Source organism: Spermophilus citellus (assembly GCF_964194105.1).
Source record: "Spermophilus citellus genome assembly, chromosome: 4".
NCBI classification, from domain to species: domain Eukaryota; kingdom Metazoa; phylum Chordata; class Mammalia; order Rodentia; family Sciuridae; genus Spermophilus; species Spermophilus citellus.
Window position 1 is genome coordinate 225,059,683 of NC_138185.1, and position 19,693 is coordinate 225,079,375.

Sequence of the window (19,693 nt, forward strand, 5' to 3'; positions counted from 1 at the left end):
AGACAGCAACATCTGAGAACTAAACCAAATAGTGTCCCTTCTGGACACAGGACCCAGGGAACTGCAAAGGTGGTAGGTGAAGCCCAGCCCTGGCTCCTCTGGCACAGTCCCCTCCCTCTCCCTGGGTGCTCTTTCTGAGGAGGGACCAGATTCCAGGCCTCTGGGCTTTGGCCATGAGGCTCCTTCCTCCACAGCTGAGCTTTTCTTAAACCCTGGACATGGTGGGTACTGGGCCCTTATCCTCCAAGCCTGGATCTAGCCAGGCCTGACCATACATTGGCTCCTTGGGCATGAGATAAATTTATCAACTCAACCAAATCACAATATTTTAGTCATAATAAAAACAGTGGGTTGGGCTGGGGATGTGGCTCAAGTGGTAGCGCACTTGCCTGGCATGCGTGCGGCCCGGGTTCGATCCTCAGCACCACATACCAACAGGGATGTTGTGTCCGCCGGGAACTAAAAAATAAATATTAAAAATTCTCTCTCTCTCTCTCTCTCTCTCCCTCCCTCCCTCCTCTCTCACTCTCTCTTTATTTAAAAAAAAGAAAAACAGTGGGTTTCAAGTAGTTGGCCCCTGTTTTGTCCCAAGATTGCTGTGAACTTCCCCAAACCAGATGGAATCCCATCCATGCGACTTGGGCTCACTGACTTGTAGAAAGGCTGGAACTTCCAAGGATACTCAGTGAGTGCGGACCAAAAGGGAACCCAGAGCTGCTGTGGGCTGGGGATGCCTGCTGGGCTTTTGACCCTGCTCCACTCCACTAGGGAAACTGGCGACGGTGCCTTTGTGCTCCTTCAGGACTTTTTGCCTCATGTGAGCCTGTTTACCTGGTTTGGAGACTGAGGCCCAGCCTGGAGGTCCCTGGTGAGTGGCGGCCATCGTGGGATGCCTGGCCCTCAAGTGGAGGGCCTGCACTGAGGGCCTCCGAGGAGGAGTGGGCACTAGGAGGCGCAAGTTGGTGCAGTGCACACCGGGTCCCAGTTCCCGCCTGGCCTCAGTCCCCTTCCTGGACAGCCAGATGGCAGCCGTGCCTCCAGCCCATCCCTGAGTCGGCCTTTCTGTTCTCTCCTTTCAACTCCTCCTTCAGCAAAAATAAATAAATCAGGAAAGTCCTGAGGGGCCACCCTGAGGAGGTGTGCTGAGTCCTGAGGGGCCAGCCTCCTCCTTTCCTCAATAGAGGGCCCAGGACTGGCAAGACGGAGGGGACTACACCTGGCACCTGTTGAAGGTGCCCCACTCCCAGGTTCGGACCAGGCTCTGGGGGGAGCAGGGCAGTGACATAAGCCTTGACCCTTGGCCCTAGACCCTCCAGATCAGGCTGAGGACAGTGAGCCAGGCAAGTCCAGTCTGGACAGCCCAGAGGCATGTCAGGCCAAAGGGACAGTGGATGAAGGTTTGGTGACCAGGTACCTGGGGAGGCTCAGTGTTGGAGAGGCTGCTTGACTGACCTGGGGGCTACTGGGCTCAGCCCAGAGAGGAGGAGCTGAGGGGCCCTCACCCTACTCCTCCTGCCTTTAGGCCATGCTATCAGGGGATTCCAGGGCACCCTGGCTCCAGGGGCACAGATTCAGAAGCCAGTGGCGACTCTGGCAGTCCCTGGGCCCAGTGCTGACCAAGCTGTGAGAGAAAGACCAGACACCTGGGAGCACAGGGGTCCTGGCAGGACCCAGGGTGCACACACACCTTGTTTGGACACGGCTGGATGCTGCTGCTGGGCGTGTGCAGGACACCGAGGAGCTCACCTGGGCCTGGAAGGGTCCAGAAGCCTTTCCTTCGACTTTTCATTATCTAGAGGCTTTTCTGGCTGGACCAGGGCTCCCAGAGGAACTTTGGGGTGACTTCCTATGGGAGGCTCCCTCAGGGCAGACCTCAGCCCACCTGCCCTGTATGTAAAAAGAGATGGGGGGAGGGTTGGACCCCAGCCTCCCAGACCTGGGAGCTCTGAGCTTGTTCTGATCCCATCTGTGGTCTGGGGTGCAGTAGGGCCTTGGGCCCCTGCGGGCTGAGTGCCTGTGTGGTGCCTGTACCACCCTGGGCACTGAGCGGTGTCTGCAGGTGGCAGTGTATCTCCAGTGCCTTGGGCCAGACCTAAGCCAGGGGCTGGGCCACCATGAGGACTGGGTCTCCCAGGCAGAGCAAGCTCCTGAACACCTGTGATGCTTTTGGGTTTGGTTCCGGCCCCACACACCTGAGTGATCCTAGAATCTCCCAGTGAGATGATTCTACCTGGGGATGGGGTGGGGGTTGGAGCTCAGGTACTAGAGCAGGTACTTAGCACGTGCAAACCATTTTTAAAAATCCCAGGGGGGCTGGGGATGTGGCTCAAGCGGTAGCACGCTCGCCTGGCATGCGTGCGGCCCGGGTTCGATCCTCAGCACCACATACCAACAAAGATGTTGTGTCCACCGAGAACTAAGAAAAAATAAATAAATATTAAAATTCTCTCTCTCTCTGTCCCCCTCTCTCTCTCTCTCTTAAAAAAAAAAAAAATTCTAGGGGCCCAGCCAGTCCTGCTGGTCCTGCCCATCCCTCAGGGAGAGGTGGGGACCAATGGGCTCATCAAGGACAAGAGTCCCTTTCACATTCATGGTGTCCTCCCTGCAGTGATCTGGGGAAAGTCCTTCCCCTCTTATCTGTGTTCTCTCTCTCTCTCTTTCTGGTACCAGGGATTGAACCCACGGTTATTTAGCCACTGAGCCACATCTCCAGGCCTTTTTTTGTTATTTTGAAACAGGGTGTCACTAAGTTGCTAAGGTTGGCCTTGAACTTTTGATCCTCTGCCTAGGGCTCCTGAGTCACTGGGATTGTAGGTGTGTGTTATCTGGTTCTTTCATCACCTGTAGCAGCAACCTGTTAGACAAGATAGTAGTGTCCCCTCCCCAGCCCTGCAACCTGCTCTCTCTTGGCAGCCCCCAGGACCATCTGGATCCTGGTCCCTGGGCCCACTCTTCCCTTTTTCCTAACACTGCCCCCCCAAATCCTACTTAGAGTGTCTGAGTGCTGCCTGGGACACTATGGAGGCCCCTCTGGCCCTAGATCCCCCTGCCCAGGCCAAGCATGAGAGGCCTGGCACCCCTGTCGGCACTGGCCACATATTGATCTGTCTTTGGGGGAAGTGAGGCCTGGTGCTGGTGGGTGATGGGCTGAGCTGGATGGGAAGAGGCAGCTCACTCAGGTGGAGGAAAGTGGGCCAGAGACTCCTGGGGCAGCTCTGGACTCCCATTTGGGCCACTTTCTCACTCTGACCCTGAGGACGGTGGCCACATGGAGGTGGATGGGTCCATCCATAGGAAGCACTCAGCAAGCCCCTGTCACAGTTCTAACTCAGTTGGGTTAACTCTGACTCACACTAAGCCTTGGTTACCACCTCCTAATCCCAACCCGTCCTCCTTAGCAGAGGCAGAGTGGGGGCCTCTCTGTGCCCACCTCCTCCACCTCCCAGGGTCGAGCTTCAGGGTTTTGGTGCAAGCAGACAGTCTGGGAAAGGCATTTGGGGTAAGCATGCAGTGACTCAAAAAGAGGACATCGCGCTGGGCCCACTCCAGGAATGAGGGGGGTCAGGTTCATTTACTAGGGGTCCCAGGCACACATGGTGGGGAAAAGGGTGGGACAGGCTGCAAAAGTAAGCCCACAGGCGCCTTGAATGTCAGGCTGAGGGCTTGGCTTCTGCTCCTGGAGCGGCTGAGGGTCGTTGGAGGGTTGGAGCTGGGCTGGAGGGCTGTTGGAGGGAGACTGGTGGCCAGGTGAAAGGCCACAGTCCTCACCTAGATGAGAGGTCCAGGGGCCTCTAGGGCTGGTCAGTGCTGGCCCAGATGGCTCTGGGCAGGTGCTTGCTGAATGGATGGGTAATTGACTGATGAGGCCTTGCTAGGGCTGGAGCTGCCTAGAAGTCAGTCGACCTGCCCTGAGGGGAGGCATGCAGCTGCAGGCCAGGGCAGGAGGGGAGGGAGGTACTCATCAGTGGGGGGCTGCGGTTCTGCTGGAGATTTTAGCAACCCCCTCGGGCAGCTGCTGGGCGATCTGTCTAGGAAGATGTGGCTCTCCTTCAGGGTGGGACAGGTGGAGAATGCTGGCTTTCTCAAGAGCGCTCTCAGACCACCTGGTGAGTCCCAGCTGAGGAGGGCCCCAGGGGCCTAGCTCACCAGGGTCAGAGTCCCCATTCCACAGCTGGGACTGCGGCCAGCCCTGCTATCCACCAGCTGAGTAGTCCAGGCAGGTTATTGCCTCACCCTGCGGTGTCAGACACAGGGGGCTGGGTGAGAGATGGTCAAGGCCATCCAGATTCTTATTTTTTAATTGCCTGCAAATCTTGGGGGTGTGGCTCAGTGGTCGAGTGCCCCTGGATTCAATCCCTGGTACCAAAAAAAAAAAAAGACACGCCAATTTGAATTAACTTCAATAATGAGAAAGAACTCAGCTCCTTTATACTTGTGTTCCAACATCTTTCAGTTGTTGATGCCACAGAATCATATCTTTAAACATCATGAGTCTGGAAACAGAGTGTGGAGTCGTTTAAATGCATTAGCCTCTTAAAACATGTAGAAAACGAAAAGTGACAAAAACAAACAAACAAACAAACAATGACAAACTGTTGTCACTACAGTATTAGCGCTTATAATGGCCCGTCTATTTACCTTAATTAATAGCTTTATTTCTTCATGTGACTGGGTTACTTTTAAGTATTCTTTTTCTTTCTTTTTTTTTTTCCCCTTCAGTGCTGAGGAGGGAACCAGGGACTCCATGTGCCAGGCAGACACCCCACTGATGAACTGTACTCCCAGCCCTTTTCTTTTTTTTGGTACCAGAGATTGAACCCAGGGGGCACTTATCCACTGAGCCACATTCCCAGCCCTTTTTTTTTTAAGAGAGAGAATTTTTAATATTTATTATTTTTTAGTTTTCGGCAGACACAACATCTTTGCTTGTATGTGGTGCTGAGGATCGAACCCGGGCCCCACGCGTGCCTGGCGAGCGCACTACCGCTTGAGCCACATCCCCAGCCCGCATTCCCAGCCCTTTTTATTTCATTTTTAAAATTTTTGAAATGGGGGTCTCAGTTATTTGCCTAGGGTAGCCTCAAACTTATCATCCTCCTGCCTGAGTCTCCCGAGTCACTGAAAGTACAGGCGGGCACCACTGCACCCAGCTAGGTCATATGATATCTCTACCTTTAACTTTAAGGAAATGCCAGGCTGCTTTCAAAAGTGATCACACCGTTTACATCTCCCACCAGCAGAGGGGAAGGGTTCCGGTGTCTCTCTGTCCTCTACTCCTTGCTTTACTGGGGGTCTGGTTCCTTCCTTCCTTCCTTCCTCCCTCCCTCCTCCTGGGAACCCAGGGCCTGCACACACCAGGAGGAGTTTGTGGGGCTTCATGATTCTAGCTTCCTACGGGTGTGAAGCCATCTCTCTTTTGTGGCTTTATTTGCATTTCCTTGATGACTAATAATAGTGAGCACCGTGTGATGTATTTATTTTAATATCTTCTTGGAGAAATGTCTCTCTGCTGCTATTTTTTATTTTATTCTCAGGCACTGGGGATTATCCTGGGGCCCATCCCCCTGTTGCTGTTATTCTTCTTTTTCCTTTTAAAGACTTTTATATTCTGTTTTTTTTTTTTAAGAGAGGGGGGAGAGAGAGAGAGAGAGAGAGAGAGAGAGAGAATTTTAATATTTATTTATTTATTTTAGTTTTCGGCGGAGACAACATCTTTGGTTGTGTGTGGTGCTGAGGATCGAACCCGGGCCGCATCCATGCCAGGCGAGCGCGCTACCGCTTGAGCTACATCCCCAGTCCCTATATTCTGTTTTTATTTGTTTCTTATTTATTTATTTTGCAGTGCTAGGAATAGAAAAAGACTGTTTTTGGAGCAATTTTAGGATCACAGAAAAGCTGAGTGGAAGGTACCAAGATTCCTCATCCGCCCTGCCCTGAACGCGTTTTCTAAAGCAGCAACAGAGAGGGACCACACTCCTGTTTGTGGCTCACCATGGCAGTCTTCCTCCCCTCCCCCTCCCTCCTTTGCACTGGGATTGGACCCAGGGCCCCAAGCACGCTGAGCTCTAAGCCCTGACCTGGCAGTGACTTTTGTCTGTGTGTCCCCACTCCGTGACCGACTGACCAACCGAGGCTGGTGGAGCTTCTTCTCCAAGGAAGGGGAAAGAGGAAGAACACAGGACTCTGGCTCTTAAAGCTGTCACCCAAAGACAACACCTGGACCCTGCTCAGGCCTCAGCACGGAGCTGGCCAGCCAGCCATGCTTCCCTTGAAGGGCCACGCAGCTCCCCCAGGAGCTGAGAAGGACAGGGTCTGTGTGTACATCCTACTGACTCATAGGAGCTAAGTGAGCTTCCTTCCTGCAGCAACTTCACTGAACCGTCATTCACTGTCCCTCTGGAGGACATGGGAGGCAGGAAGTGGAATCCCCACAACAACCTTGCTGGGGAGCGCTTTTCTCTAGAGCATTTCAGGAGGACTGTCTTTGGTGGGGACCCACTGACTAGCTGGTGACCTTTTCCAACAGGAGGGGTTGGCAAACGTCGTCAAAGCCGCCATAGGCCATGTGTGAATGAATGGGCGTGGCTGGCTCCCAAGAGAAGTCTGTTTAGAGCTGCAGTTCCCCACAGAGCTCCCACCTTTGTCTAGGAACAAATTTCCAGGTCCCGGGGGCCTGGTGCAGGCCACTCCTCTCTGGTTGCCCTTCCTGCTCCTCCCTGCTTGGGCTGCGGCCTCCCTCCACCCAGAGCGGACAGGCTGCCCACCCCCCACTGCCCCCACCTGCAGTTGCCCCATACTGTCGTGTCGACCTTCACCTGTGCCCTGAGCTCCTGGGGGGCAACCTCATCCTTCTCAGCTCTGCCCCCCAGAAGCGTCTGTTGGAGGTCAATCCCCAGAGCAGCTGCATTGGCAGCCTGGGCCCAGTCCCTGCACCGTGCCCTGCTGCCTGGTGCAGTCTGGTGCAGTCTGGTGCAGTCTGGTGCAGTCTGGTGCAGTCTGGTGCAGTCTGGTGCAGTCTGCGCAGCCCCTGTGATGTGTGTGATTAAGAAGAGATGGCCTTGGGGCTGGAGGTGTGGCTCAAGCAGTAGCCTGGCGTGCGTGGGGCCCGGGTTCGATCCTCAGCTCAGCACCACATACCAACAAAGATGTTGTGTCCGCCGAGAACTAAAAAAAAATAAATATTAAAAATTCTCTCTCTCTCTCTCTCTCTCTCTCTCTCTCTCTGTCTGTCTCTCTGTCTCTCTCTCCTCTCACTCTCTCTTAAAAAAAAAAAAAGAAGAGATGGCCTCACCTGCGGGGGGGGGGGACTCCTGCCTCTGTCCACCTCCCTTCCTGTGGGATCTTGAACAGTTGCTTCCTTCTTGGGGCCTCTATTTCCATGTCTGTCAAATGTGGGCAATGACTCCTGCACTGGAGGCCTCCTGAGGTTGTTGTGAGGGGCAGATGAGGCCTGGCCCCAAAGGGACTGTGACCCAAAGGAGCTGACCTTGGAGGGTGCTGGCCGACATCACTGACTCCGCCCTCCAGGGGCTACTGATGCTGTGCTAGGGTGTAACAAGGGGCACAAGGTCCAGGCCTGCCAGAGAGGAAGATGGGGGTTGATGACCCTGGGTTAAACCCCAGTACCTAGCCCCCACCCCCAAAAGTCTTGAAACCCAACCCAGCTCTGTTCATGCCCCACTGTCCTCTAACGACTGGGCATTGGCACTTCTGCAGATAAAATTTGGACCTGGATCTGAGGAGAAAGCCTCTTCATTTTACAAATGGGGACACTGAGATGCTGAGAGGTCTAGGGACAGGCTTGGGAGCTCTTGGGAGCCAGAGGCAGAGCTTGACCAGGCCCAGGCTGGAGGATCCACTGCCCATCCCTGCAGCACCCAGAGCAGCAGCTGGGCCCTCTCCCCAGGAGGCCTCCAGGCCTGCAGGGAGTTAGTGCCTTCTCAGGCTGGGACAGAGGGCCTGCTAATTAGTGGAATCATTTTTGGCATCTCATGCAGCCTGAAGGAACTGCAGAATGTCATTGTCAAAGTGTTTTTGAATATTTGCCTTCTCAGCAGGAAGAGGCTGAGAGAACACTCAGTCTTCCATAGGAGGGATCCTAAAAAAAATATCAAGCAGGGCGGGCCCAGGTCCAATGGCTGAGTTCCAGGGACACAGAGGCTGAGGCAAGACATAGCAACTTCAAGGCCAGCCTCAGCAATCTGGAGAAACTCTGTTCCAAAATAAAAAGGAGTTGGGCACCGTGGCACACATCTGTAATCCCAGGGACTCAGGAGGCTGAGGCAGGAGGATCACATGTTCAAAATCAGCCTCAGCAATTTAGCCAGGCCCTAAGCAACTTAGTGAGACCCTGTATCAAAATAAAAAATACAAAGGGCCAGGGGATGTGGCTCAGTGATTGAGCATCCCTGTGTTCAAAAAGGTAGGGCAAAAAGAAATACAAATAAATAGTAAATAAAATACAGGACAGAATGTGGCCCAGTGGTAGAGCACTTGCCCAGCAGTCTTGAGGCTCTGGGTTCAGTCCCCAGCACCACAGGAAAAATAAAGAAAGAACAAGCAGCGTGAGCTGGAGGGGTCTGAGAATGGGGGAGGTGGTGGAGGGGGGCGGGGTTGGGGGGAGGCCTGGAGGGAACCTGGTGCTGCCAATTACAGATGCATGACAGCAAGGCTAGGCTCTGCCCTGCAGGCCGCATCCTCCTACCTCTAAAAGTCTCATTCAGTTCTGAAAGATTTATGGAAGCCCACTGGGTGCCAGGCATGATTCTGGGCTCAGGAGAACAGCTCAGAGAATCCCTGCACTCAAGGGGCTGCTGTCCTTAGCGAAGCCAGGGAACACAAATCACTTCAGAGTGAGGACTGCCAGGAGGTTGTGAGTCAGTGGATTTCTGGGGGAAGAGCATTCCTGGTACAGAGCACAGCAGGTGCCAAGGTCCTGAGGTCTGGGTGTGCTTGGTTTTGTTAGAGGATCAGCAGGAGGCCAGTGGGGCTAGAGCAGGATGGGGACTGGGGGGGGGCAAAATCACAAGTCAGGGTCTGAGAGGCCACCGGAGGTTGGATGGCACAGGGCCTTGTAAGGCTCTGAAAGCCTTTCTGTGTGTTCTAAGTGAGGAGGAGCCATTGGAGGGTTTAGAGTGGGGTCTGATGTGGTCTCTGTTTTAACCACATTCCCTTGGTGCCCCTGAGTCCAGGGCAAGAGCAGGGAAGCCAACAGCAGCCATGCAGGGGGTCGGGGCAGGGCCTGACCAGGGTCGGGGCAGTGGAGGAATAATAGCAGGCTGGACTCCAGGTTGTCTAGAGGCAGAGTGGACGTAGGATGTGGGCTTGAGAAGAGAAGAGCCCAAAACGTGGCCTTCCCCGGCATGGACAGCCCTCGTGGTACTGAGCAGCCCTCTCCACTTCCTCCCAGCCCCTTCCCTCCCACCCAGGAAATCCAGCAGTCCTTCATTCCCTTTGCCCCCCGACAGCATCTGTCAGCCGCCGTCTGTCGGTACAGATTTTTCAGTTTTGGACATTTGATTACAATGGAAGTGCCCAGGGGCTGGGGTTGTGGCTGAACAGTAGAGGCTCACCTAGCATGGGCAAGGCCCTGGGTTCCATCCTCAGCACCATATAAAAAATAAATAAGTTAATAATTAAAGATATTTGTCTAACTACAATTAATAAATTTAAAAAATAGCAAAAAAACAAAAACAAAAACAAAACAAAAAAGGAATTGTCCAGGTAGGTGTGGTGGCACAGTAATCCCAGCAGCTGGGGAGGCTGAGGTCGGGGGATCCTGAGTTCAAAGCCAGCCTCAGCAAAAGCCAGGTGCTAAGCAACTCAGTGAGACCCTGTCTCTAAATAAAATATTTTAAAAAACGGCTGGGGATGAGGCTCAGTGGCTAAGCACTCCTGATTTCCATCTGGTACCAAAACCAACCAACTAACCAACAAAAAAACCCACATAAAACAAAAAAACAAGGGGCTGGGGTTGTGGCTCAGTGGTAGAGCACTTGCCTGGCACGTGTGAGGCACTGTGTTAGAATCTCAGCACCACATATCAGCAAATAAATAAGTAAAAATCCCTCAATAGCTAATAAAAATATTTGGAAAAAAAAAAGCCATCTGTCCATTCTTTCCAGGGATTTCCTAAGTAGCCCTCAGGACAGGCTCCACCTCTTCCTTGGAGGAGCCAGGGAAGCAGGAAGCAGGGGAGGCCACACCCAGAGACGCCGGCTGAGTCCCTGCTTACTGAGGGGCCGAGGCTCTGCTCTCCCCTGGAGGCAGCCTTCCTCCCTCACCCCCACCCCAGCGAGTGCACCCAGGGCAGATGCTTCAGCCCCTGGGAGGGAAGTCTGTGGGGATGGCAGGTGGGCGTCAGCCCCACCTTCACTGTGGCCCTCCTAGCAGTCCACAGAGCCTTCCCCTCAGGGCCAGGCACAGGACTGGACACGCCGAGGAGCAGGCCCTGCTGGGGTGGAGTCTCGTGAGGGAGAGATAACAGACCAGAACCCAGAGTCCCATAACCGTAATTGAGATAAGGCTGGGATGGGGACTTGAGGGGTGGGTTGTCAGAAGGCTCTGGGGGAGGTGACAGGCAGTGGAAGATCTGGGGAAAGTGTTCCAGGCCAGGGGTCATTACGTGCCAAGTCCCTAGGCAGGTCTAGGGTGTGTGCCGGAAGCTGGGATGGTCCTGGTGGAGCCAGAGCAGGAGGTACTGGTGGGTTCTTTTCTGATCCAATGTTTGGGGAGGGGCTGGAGGGGCCTCACTCTTAGGACCAGGTCTTCAGACAGGAAACCCCACACTGGAAGGCTGTTTCTAGACAGAAAAAGGAACTACCCTCCCTCTGAGGGTCTGCTGGTCCTGCTCAGTGGAGGCAGCTGAGAGCCCAGGGGCCACTGGGAAGCCAGAGCTGCCTGGGTGTCCGTGGGCCCCGGGACAGAGCCAGCCATGGGAACGCAGTGGGCTCCTGCTGAGTGCTGGTGCCGAGTGGGAGGGAGGTCACTCAGCCCATGCAGGGATCATCACAGCCCTGAGCAGTGCCACAGGGGGAGGATGGGCTAGGATAGGGAGCCAAGGTGGTCAGGGAGGTCAGGAGGCCTGAGCCTGGTGGCCTGATAGGAGCAGCATCCCCAGGTCAACTTTGAAAAGGGAGAGGCCCCAAAGTGAGAAGCTCTGTCGTGTGGAGACTCCTTCAGCCACCTCAGGGGCCTGGGACTGGGGTCTGTTCCAGGCGTCCTTCCTTATGGCCTCTGAGGAGGTCACCCTGGGAGACCCCGCAGGATTATAGAGTAGACCTTTGCCATCTCCCCAGTCCTCTGGCGGAAGCTTCTTAAAGAGTGAAAAATGTTCCACAAAGAGTTTAAATGAAGGGTGGAGTGGACCAGGTGGGGACAGGGATGAGGCAGGCATTTCCTGACAACAGACCCTCCACCCTTTCACATAGGGAGGGTCTCAAGGTTGCTGTAAAATAGGGCCAGGCCACTCCTTAGGGTGGCCTTCCTGTGCAAGCAGAGGTCACCCACGCTGCCCTGGTCCCCAAAGATGGCTTTGGTGGCAGCAGCTGAGCTGGCTGGTGTTGGGGGAATCAGGCCTGACAGCCAGGGGCCCAGCAGGGAGGCCGCCCCCTCCCAGCACATGGGCCAGCAGGGATGTGAAGGGAACCTTAGCTGTAGAGACACTGCGTGCAGCGTCCCAGAGTGGTGGGCTCTGCATACCTTCCTCTTTCTCTCTTCTTGGTTATTTAATCATCTCTCTTTTTTTTTTAGTATTGAGGATGGGACTCAAGGTCTTTTTTTTTTTTTTAAAAGAGAGAGTGAGAGAGTAGAGAGAGAGAGAGGATTTTAATATTTATTTATTTTTTAGTTATCGGCGGATACAACGTCTTTGTTTTATATGTGGTGCTGAGGATCGAACCCGGGCCGCACGCATGCCAGGCGAGCGCGCTACCGCTTGAGCCACATCCCCAGCCCGAAGGTCTTTTTTTTTAAGACAGAGAATTTTAATATTTATTTTTTAGTTCTCGGCAGACACGACATCTTTGTTTGTTTGTGGTGCTGAGGATTGAACCCAGGCCAGGCAGCAGGCATGCCAGGCGAGCGCGCTACTGCTTGAGCCACATCCCCAGCCCCTCAAGGTCTTGTGCATGTGAACCAAGTGCTCTACCACTGAGCTGAACCCCACGCTCTTTATTTTTTATTTTGAAACAGGGTCTCACTAAATTGCCTAGGCTGGCCTCGAACTTGTGATTCTCTTGCCTCAGCCTCCCCAAGAGGCCAGGAATACAGGTGTGTGCCACTGCGTCCAGTTCATCTCTATTATTTTTTTTCATTTATTTTTTAGGTAGATGGACACAACACAATGCCTTTATTTTTATGTGGTGCTGAGGATCGAACCCGGGTCCCGCCCGTGCTGTGCTAGGCAAGCACTCTACCGCTGAGCCACAATCCCAGTCCTTATTATTATTTTTTTCAGCACCAGGGTCTGAATCTACGGCCTGATACATGCTGAGCAAGTGCTGTACTGCAGAGCTATATCCCAGCACTTTAAAAAAAAAAAAATTTGAGACCATTTCCTGCAAAATTGCCCAGGATAGATTTAAACCTTCAATCCTCCTGCCTCAGTCTATCTACTGAGTAGCTGATTGCCATTGTGTACCACCATGCCCGAGTCCTCTCATTTCTGTTTTACTTTTTTTTGGTGGGGGGTGGGGGGGAGATGGGGCTTGAACCCAGAGGTGCTTAAACACTGAGCCATTTTTTATTCTGTATTTTGAGACAGAGTTTAAAGCTTTTCTAAGTTGGTGAGACTGGCCCTAAATTTGTTATTCTCCTGCCTCAGCCTCCTGAGTCACTGGGACTACATGTGAATGCCACTGCACCTGGCTTGCTCATTATTTATTTATTTATATATTTCAGAGACACAGACAGGTTTATTGAAGAAGGAGGTGCACATTCAAGGGAGAAGGCAGGTTATCTTCAGGGGCAGAGACAGTCTCTATTCTTTTTTTTTTTTTTTTTAAGAGAGAGAGAATTTTAATATTTATTTTTTAGTTTTCGGCGGACACAACATCTTTGTTTGTATGTGGTGCTGAGGATCGAACCCGGGCCGCACGCATGCCAGGCGAGCACGCTACCGCCTGAGCCACATTCCCAGCCCGACAGTCTCTATTCTTTAAACAGCTTTATTGATATATGATTCACAAACCATATGATTCATTCACTCACTGTAAAATTTAGTGGTTTCTAATGCATTCACAGACCTGTGCAAGCAACACCACAGTCGATGTTAGAACATGTCATCATCTCAGAGAGATATGCCAGGGGCTGGGTGCGGCTCAGTGGTAGAGCACATGAGTGGCAGCATGGGGCCCCGGGTCGCATGCCATGAGCAGTTGCTCCCACTCCCCTGCCCCTCTGCCCCTGGCAACACCACTCTACTTCCCGTCTCCACACAGTTGCCTATTGCAGACATTTCATGTAAGTGGAATCACGTACTGTGTGTTCTCCTGAGACTGGCTTCTTTCATTTAACATAATGCTTTCAAACTTCATCTGTGTTGAAGTGGGTGTTCAACTTCTTCCTAAAGATGAATTGTATTCCAATGCACCACATTTGGTTTACTTATCGGATGATGGGCATTTAGTTTTTTCTACTTCATAGCTATTATGAATAATTTCTATGGACATTTGCATGTGACTTTTCTTGTGGGCATAGGTTTTATTTCTTTTTTTCCTTTTGCAGTACTGGAGGTGGAACCTGGAGAACCTGGCACATGAGAGGCAAGCACTCCACCACCAAGCTGCACCCCAGCCCAGCTGTTTTTAGTTCTTTGGGTATATATTTAGGATTGGGATTTCTGGGTCAACTGGTGGCTTTCTCTGTAACTTTTTGAGGAATCACCAGAAGGCTTTTGCTAAACAGCTGCTCCTTTTTGCATTCCCACCAGCAGTGGGTTACACTTTCTCCAACACTGGTTATTGTCTTTCTGGTAATGGCCACCCTCATGGGCAGGAAGTGGTCTCTCATTGTAGGTTTTTTGTTTTACTCTTTCTGTTGTCTTGCATATGCCAGGATGGTACTCCACCATTGAGCTGTACCTCCCGCCCTTCATTGGAGTTTTGATTTACATTTCCCTGGGTTGTGAGAGTTCTTCTATATTCAGAAGTCATTTGGGGGATTGAACTGAGGAGCACTTTACCACTGAGCTATTTTTTTTTCTTTTTTAGCAGTGTCAGGGATTGAACCCAGGGCCTTGTGCATGCAAGGAAAGCACTCTACCAGCTGAGCTATATACCCAGACCACCACTGAGCTTTATTCCTAGCCTTTTTAATTCCGAGGCAGGGTCTTGCTAAATCGCTGAGTTTCTCACTAAATTGCTGAAGTTGGCCTCGAGGTTGTGATCTTTTTCCCACAGCCTCCCAAATTGCTGGGATTACAGGTGTGCATCACCATGTCCAGCAAGAAAAGTTCTAATATTTATGAAGTCCAGTTTATTTTTTTATTTTGCCTTGGGCATTACTATTGTTTATTTTTGGTTGTACTGAGGATAGAACCCTGAACCTGGTGTAACCAGGCAAGTACTCTACCACTGAGCTACATCCCCATTAAAAAAAATTTAAATTAAAAAAAATTTTTTTTTCAAAACATCGTCTTGCTAAGTTGCCCAGGCTGGACTCAAATTTGCTATTCTTTTGTATTATACTTTACCTCTCACAATTAGGTCTATGATCCATTTTATTTGTCGAGCTACTAACATACTAAGGAAGAAGACAGTGGGGGTCGAACATCTCCTGTGATTGTGGAGATGAGTATAAATGCTATTCTGAGACGTCTCCAACTGTAACATGAGACAGTATCATGGGTGACATAGTTGTAGGCACTGCTAATACCGCCTACCTTCATAATTGAAGAAAATGCTAGATTTCAGTTAAAGTTTAATTTAAAGGAAGCTGTAACCACCCTCCCCAGCTCCTAGATCTCGGGTTGAAAATTTCTGGGGTGGCTAGAGTTCCTGCTGGAGTCTGGGTTCCCAGGGGTCTTCTGGGGCTTGACCCTTCCTAGGCCTGACTTCAAGACTGTTTTTCCTGCCATCCCCAACCCACCTGCATGCCTCCATCCTTGGAGAAGCTTTTCTTTGCCAAGCAGAAGTTTCTATTGAGTCACCCGCCATGCTATCATCACCACTAACAAACAGCAGCAATGTGAATGACCAGCTCTACAGTTTAAAATCAGTCAGGTGTTCTATGCTGCCCTGGTCCCTCATGCTCCAGCATTTCTGGTAGTGGCTCTGGGTTGAGCAAGAGGCTATGTAGCCACATGTGCTCTCACTCCTCCAGTCACCAATCACACAACTTCGGGCACACTGCTTCACTGCTGGGTGCCTCAGTTCCCTTATCCACAAGGCAGGGGCAGTGGTGCATTGTATTTAATGATGGGGTTATTGAAAGTGCTCTCAATCTCAAGGCTAAGGGCCAAGGAGGGCAGTCAGGACACTAGCTCTTATTAGGTCATTTCAAGGTGGGGAGGGGTGCTCTTGGCCTGTGTGTTCTTTCCTAGGTTCTGTACCAGGTGATGCTTGACATTTGTGTCATTCAGGTAGTAACAGAAACTCCCAAATCAATCAAGGATTTCAGGTCTGGTTTGTGAAAGTGGGGAGTGGGGAGTGTTTGAATGAGACTATCAGTCTCGGTCCTTCTCCCCAGCTGGACCCCCTTTTCATAGGATGGTTGGGTAGGTGTGGCTTCCTGAAGCATGGCCTGGTCCAGGGCAAGGCAAGCCAGGTGGCTTGGGTGCAGAAAGGAGGCCCCCTCTCAGTTGCTCCATGGAGTTTGAGATCCCTGAGCAACTGGCTTGCCCCCCGGTCAGGCTCTGCCCCGGAGTTTATAGGCATTTTTGCTCCCTAGGTCTAGATCTCAGAGGAGCTTTCCTGAGAGATCCACAAGTGTTCTAGAAAGGGTCTTGATTGGTTCCAGGAGGTCTGTGAACGAGGGCTGGCAGCTCTGGTCAGAAATAAGGACTCTGGAAACCAACCATCTAGAGGGTGCAGGTGGTGCTCCTCCAGAATGATGCTAGACAGACATGCCATACCATACCCAGGGTCTCAGTCACAGTGCACTTGTTCCAGGGACTCCCCCTCCCAGGGATTGGCTCCTGCTCTGTGCACCTGCAGCAGGTAGTGTTCCCTATCATTCATCCATCCAATCACTCCTCACTTAATAAATACTTAATGAACACCTGCTATACTCCAGGCACAGAGTAGGAGCAAAAGCTGAGCAGGAACTCAGCACTCACAGGGTTGAAGGAGGTGGTGAAGTCTGCTAAGGAGGGGGAGTGGTTTATGAGGAAGGAGATCAGGTGGGCCTGTGGTCCAGTGGTTAGGGAAGTGAGGAAGTTCCTGGGAGGAGTGGTCTACTCAGGTGCTACCCAGTGTCTCAGTGGGACTCAGAAGTCACCACTGGACTGAGCATCAGGGAGGCTGTAAGTGACTTCAGCAAGAGGTTATGGGAGGGGCTATCCTTCCTGGGTGGAGTAAGGAAAGCCTGGGATTGGAGGGAGAGAAGGCAAGTATAGACTAGTCTCTGGAGGATTATGTCTGGGAGGGGAGTCGAGAAGTCACTCCAAGGCTGGAGGGGGCTTGGGAGCAAGGCAGAGTTTCCCCCTTTTGAAACTGTGCCAGTCCAGAGGGAGGATGATGGCCCAGGAAGGCAGCAGGAATCGGGGTCCCCAGGGGTAGCAGGGCCTGAGGAGGAGGTGGGAGCAGGCAGGGAGATGTGTTAATCTAATGGCTCCAGCTGTTCTGACTAAAAAATGATGAAGTGAGGCCACTGTTAACAGAGGTGTAGGCAGAGGGAGAAAGTGTGAAATCTTAGTTTCAGACACCAAAGAACATGAGGACTGCTGGCTGTAGAGAGTGACCGTGTGAAGTGTGAGGTCACGAATTCTTGATCAGGGGTTGTATGTTGGACCTCCACCCCAACAACAGGAATGGGGATTTCTTTCAGGTTGGGGTTCCCTATGGTGGAGGGAGACAGGGGATGGGAAGGTAGACTTCCAGGCTAGGAAGTAGGTGGCACTACCTGCACTTAAACATTGTTTTGAGAGGGAATCTTGCTATATTGTCCAGGCTATATTGTCCATGGACTCCTAAGCTTGTGTGATCCTCCTGCCTCAGCCTTCCAAGGGCTGGGTGGGACTAGAAGCCTGCACCATCATGCCCAGCTCATTACTTGCAATTCATAGATGAGGAAGCTGAGAGTTTGTGGGTGAAGTGGTATCCATGTGGCTTTGTGGTCAAACTAGAGCAGGGCCTGGCACTTGTTGGGGTCTCATTTTTTTGGGGGGAATAAAATGGCTGCAAGGTCACTGGTGAGGTGCCGACAGTCATAACCCAGCTAGAAAGTGGGCTCAAGCTTGGAGGGCAGGACTCAAGGGTAGGGAGATGACCCCTGTGCTCTGTCATCCCCCTCACCCCCCAAGGAAACCACTCAATGTCACCTTTGAGCCCTTATAGAGTACCTTTCCAGAGCCTGGTGGTAGATCTTGGTGGGCAAGAGCCAGCAGGGCAGAGTGCTCTTAACCTCACTCCTCACACAGGCCTCACCTCTGGCTGAGTCACAGGCCTCAGACTGCCCCTGGTTCTACACTTTGCTTTGCTGTGGGCACCCTCCCTACTCAGGTTCTTGCCCGGGCTCTTCAAGGACAGGGGCGTCCTTTTCAGGAGAATCTAAGAACTACACCATGAACTTGGTGGGCCAGTGGTTTCTCTACAGGGGAGACTCCCGGGTCCTGATTCTTAAAGGCCACTTAGGCAGAACTGAATGTGATCACTCCAATGAAATTAATGAGTCACAGAAAATGTGGAAGAGAAACTCCTACCTATTTATTCAGACATTAGAACCATAAAACTCCCTATTTCTCCCGGTAGCTATTTATATCCTGAACGGGTGAAAACTGTCCCCCAAAGAAGCTCAGGTTTGAAGTAACTTTAAAGAAAAACAGCCACTCCCTGTTAAGGTGGGGGAGGAAAGGTCCCCCTATAGCCCTCCTCTGGTCCAATTAGGAACAGCACTGCTGGGGGGCTGGTGCGGGAGGGCCAGTCCCGCCCAGTCCCCAGGTCAGCTGTCACTCCGCCGTCAGGGCGCCCAGGCTGGGTCTTGGCCAACCCCCACCCGTCGGGGCTCGCGTCCTGCCCCCCGGGGAAGCGGGCCTGGGTGGGGCGAGGGGCAGGGCGGCCAGCGGACCCCGAGAAGCGGCGTGGCGCCCACCACGGACTTGGGACAAGAGGCCCCTTCATTTCTCTCCGGGCTGCCCCTCCCGCCCGGGACCCCCAGTCCCGCCACTCGGCTTCCCGGCCCTTGAGGACTGCGCGGTGGCCCCGCCCCCATCTCCTTCCTCGCGCCGCCCCGGGAGCCCACCGACCCCCGCCCAATTAGCGGAGAGCGCCCTCGGCCCGAGCCCACTGCGTCTGGCTGCCTCCGGGACGCTGTCCCCTGGGACGCCGCGGCTCCCGGCCTCGCACACCCCCAAGCCCCTCGGGGAAAACGGGGGCGCAATTAGTTTCTTCAATTAGTTTCCTCTCTTTGTATAGAACCCATTCAAACTGTGCTGTACTCCTCCGCGCGAGGGGGAAAGTAGTCCCGACCTTGCCCGCAATTAGTTCTCGCGTCGGGCACATTGTACTGCGGGAAGCCTGCGGTGCGCTTGGCTGGGCCCCTCGGGGGCGGGGGACTGGGCCGCGGGGGCGCTCCCGGGCCGGGGCGGGCGGGAGGGGGCGGGGAGGTGGCGAACTCCTCGCGATTGCCTCGAGAGATGGATCATGGGGCGTAAAGCAATGGCAAACCTCAAACCACGTACAGTGGGCGATACGCGTCAACCCAACCTGGCCAACGGAAGCGCGGAGCCTCCCCTTGCCCGCGCTCCCGCCCCGGCCCCCTGACGGACACGCGCGTGAGCCAACCGGGCTACCGCTCGCCGTCCAAATCCCACGAGGACCAATCGGGGCGTGGGAGGGCGGGACTCCCCACGTCGTGTTAGGCTGCGCGCGGCCCTCCCCTCGGCGCGCAGGCCCCGCCCCTCCCCCCGCCCGCAGCTCCCGGAGTAGTTAGAGCCAGCGAAGTGCGGGCGGTGATGAGAGCCAAAGTTGCGCTCGGTTCGGCGCTGGGGGCTTAAGGCGGCTCGGCGCTCCGCCCGTCTGGGCCTCCTCCGGCCCCAGCGCGCGCCGCTGGGCTCCCGCGCGCCCGCCAGCCCGCCCGGCCCTGCGCCCACCCGCGCCCCCTGCCCGGCCGGCGCCCGCTCCCCGCGAGCCGGGGTCCCTGCCGCCGTCGCCCGGCCCCGGGCTCCGCTGATGCCGGCCATGGTGGAGAAGGGCCCCGAGGTCTCAGGGAAGCGCAGGGGCAGAAACACCGCGGCCGCCTCCGCCTCGGCCGCCGCCTCGGCCGCCTCCGCCTCGGCCGCCGCAGCCGCCGCCGCCTCGGCCGCCGCCGCCTCCGCCTCGGCCGCCGCCGCCTCGGCCGCCGCCGCCCCCAATAATGGCCAGAATAAAAGTTTGGCGGCGGCGGCGCCCAATGGCAACAGCGGCAGCAACTCCTGGGAGGAAGGCAGCTCGGGCTCGTCCAGCGACGAGGAGCACGGTAGGTGGCAGCCGCCCCCGCGCCCGGCCCCGCACGGCCCGCGCCCGCGCCCGCGTTGACCGCCGTGTCTGTTCCCGCA

The 19,693-nt window shown here is 53.8% G+C and overlaps 1 protein-coding gene across 2 annotated transcripts in view; it reads left to right on the forward strand.

The window, feature by feature from the left end:
- Window positions 1-18,704: 18,704 nt before the first annotated feature.
- The window catches only part of RCOR1 (REST corepressor 1), a 132,915-nt gene continuing 131,926 nt past the window's right edge, over window positions 18,705-19,693 (forward strand). For both annotated transcript variants that reach the window (XR_014021863.1, XM_081293372.1), the window contains exon 1: window positions 18,705-19,614. Coding sequence is in view for 1 of the 2 variants with exons in the window: in XM_081293372.1 (XP_081149498.1) it covers window positions 19,329-19,614 (286 nt within the window). In the remaining variant the exon portion in view is untranslated. The remainder of the gene's footprint in view (window positions 19,615-19,693) is intronic.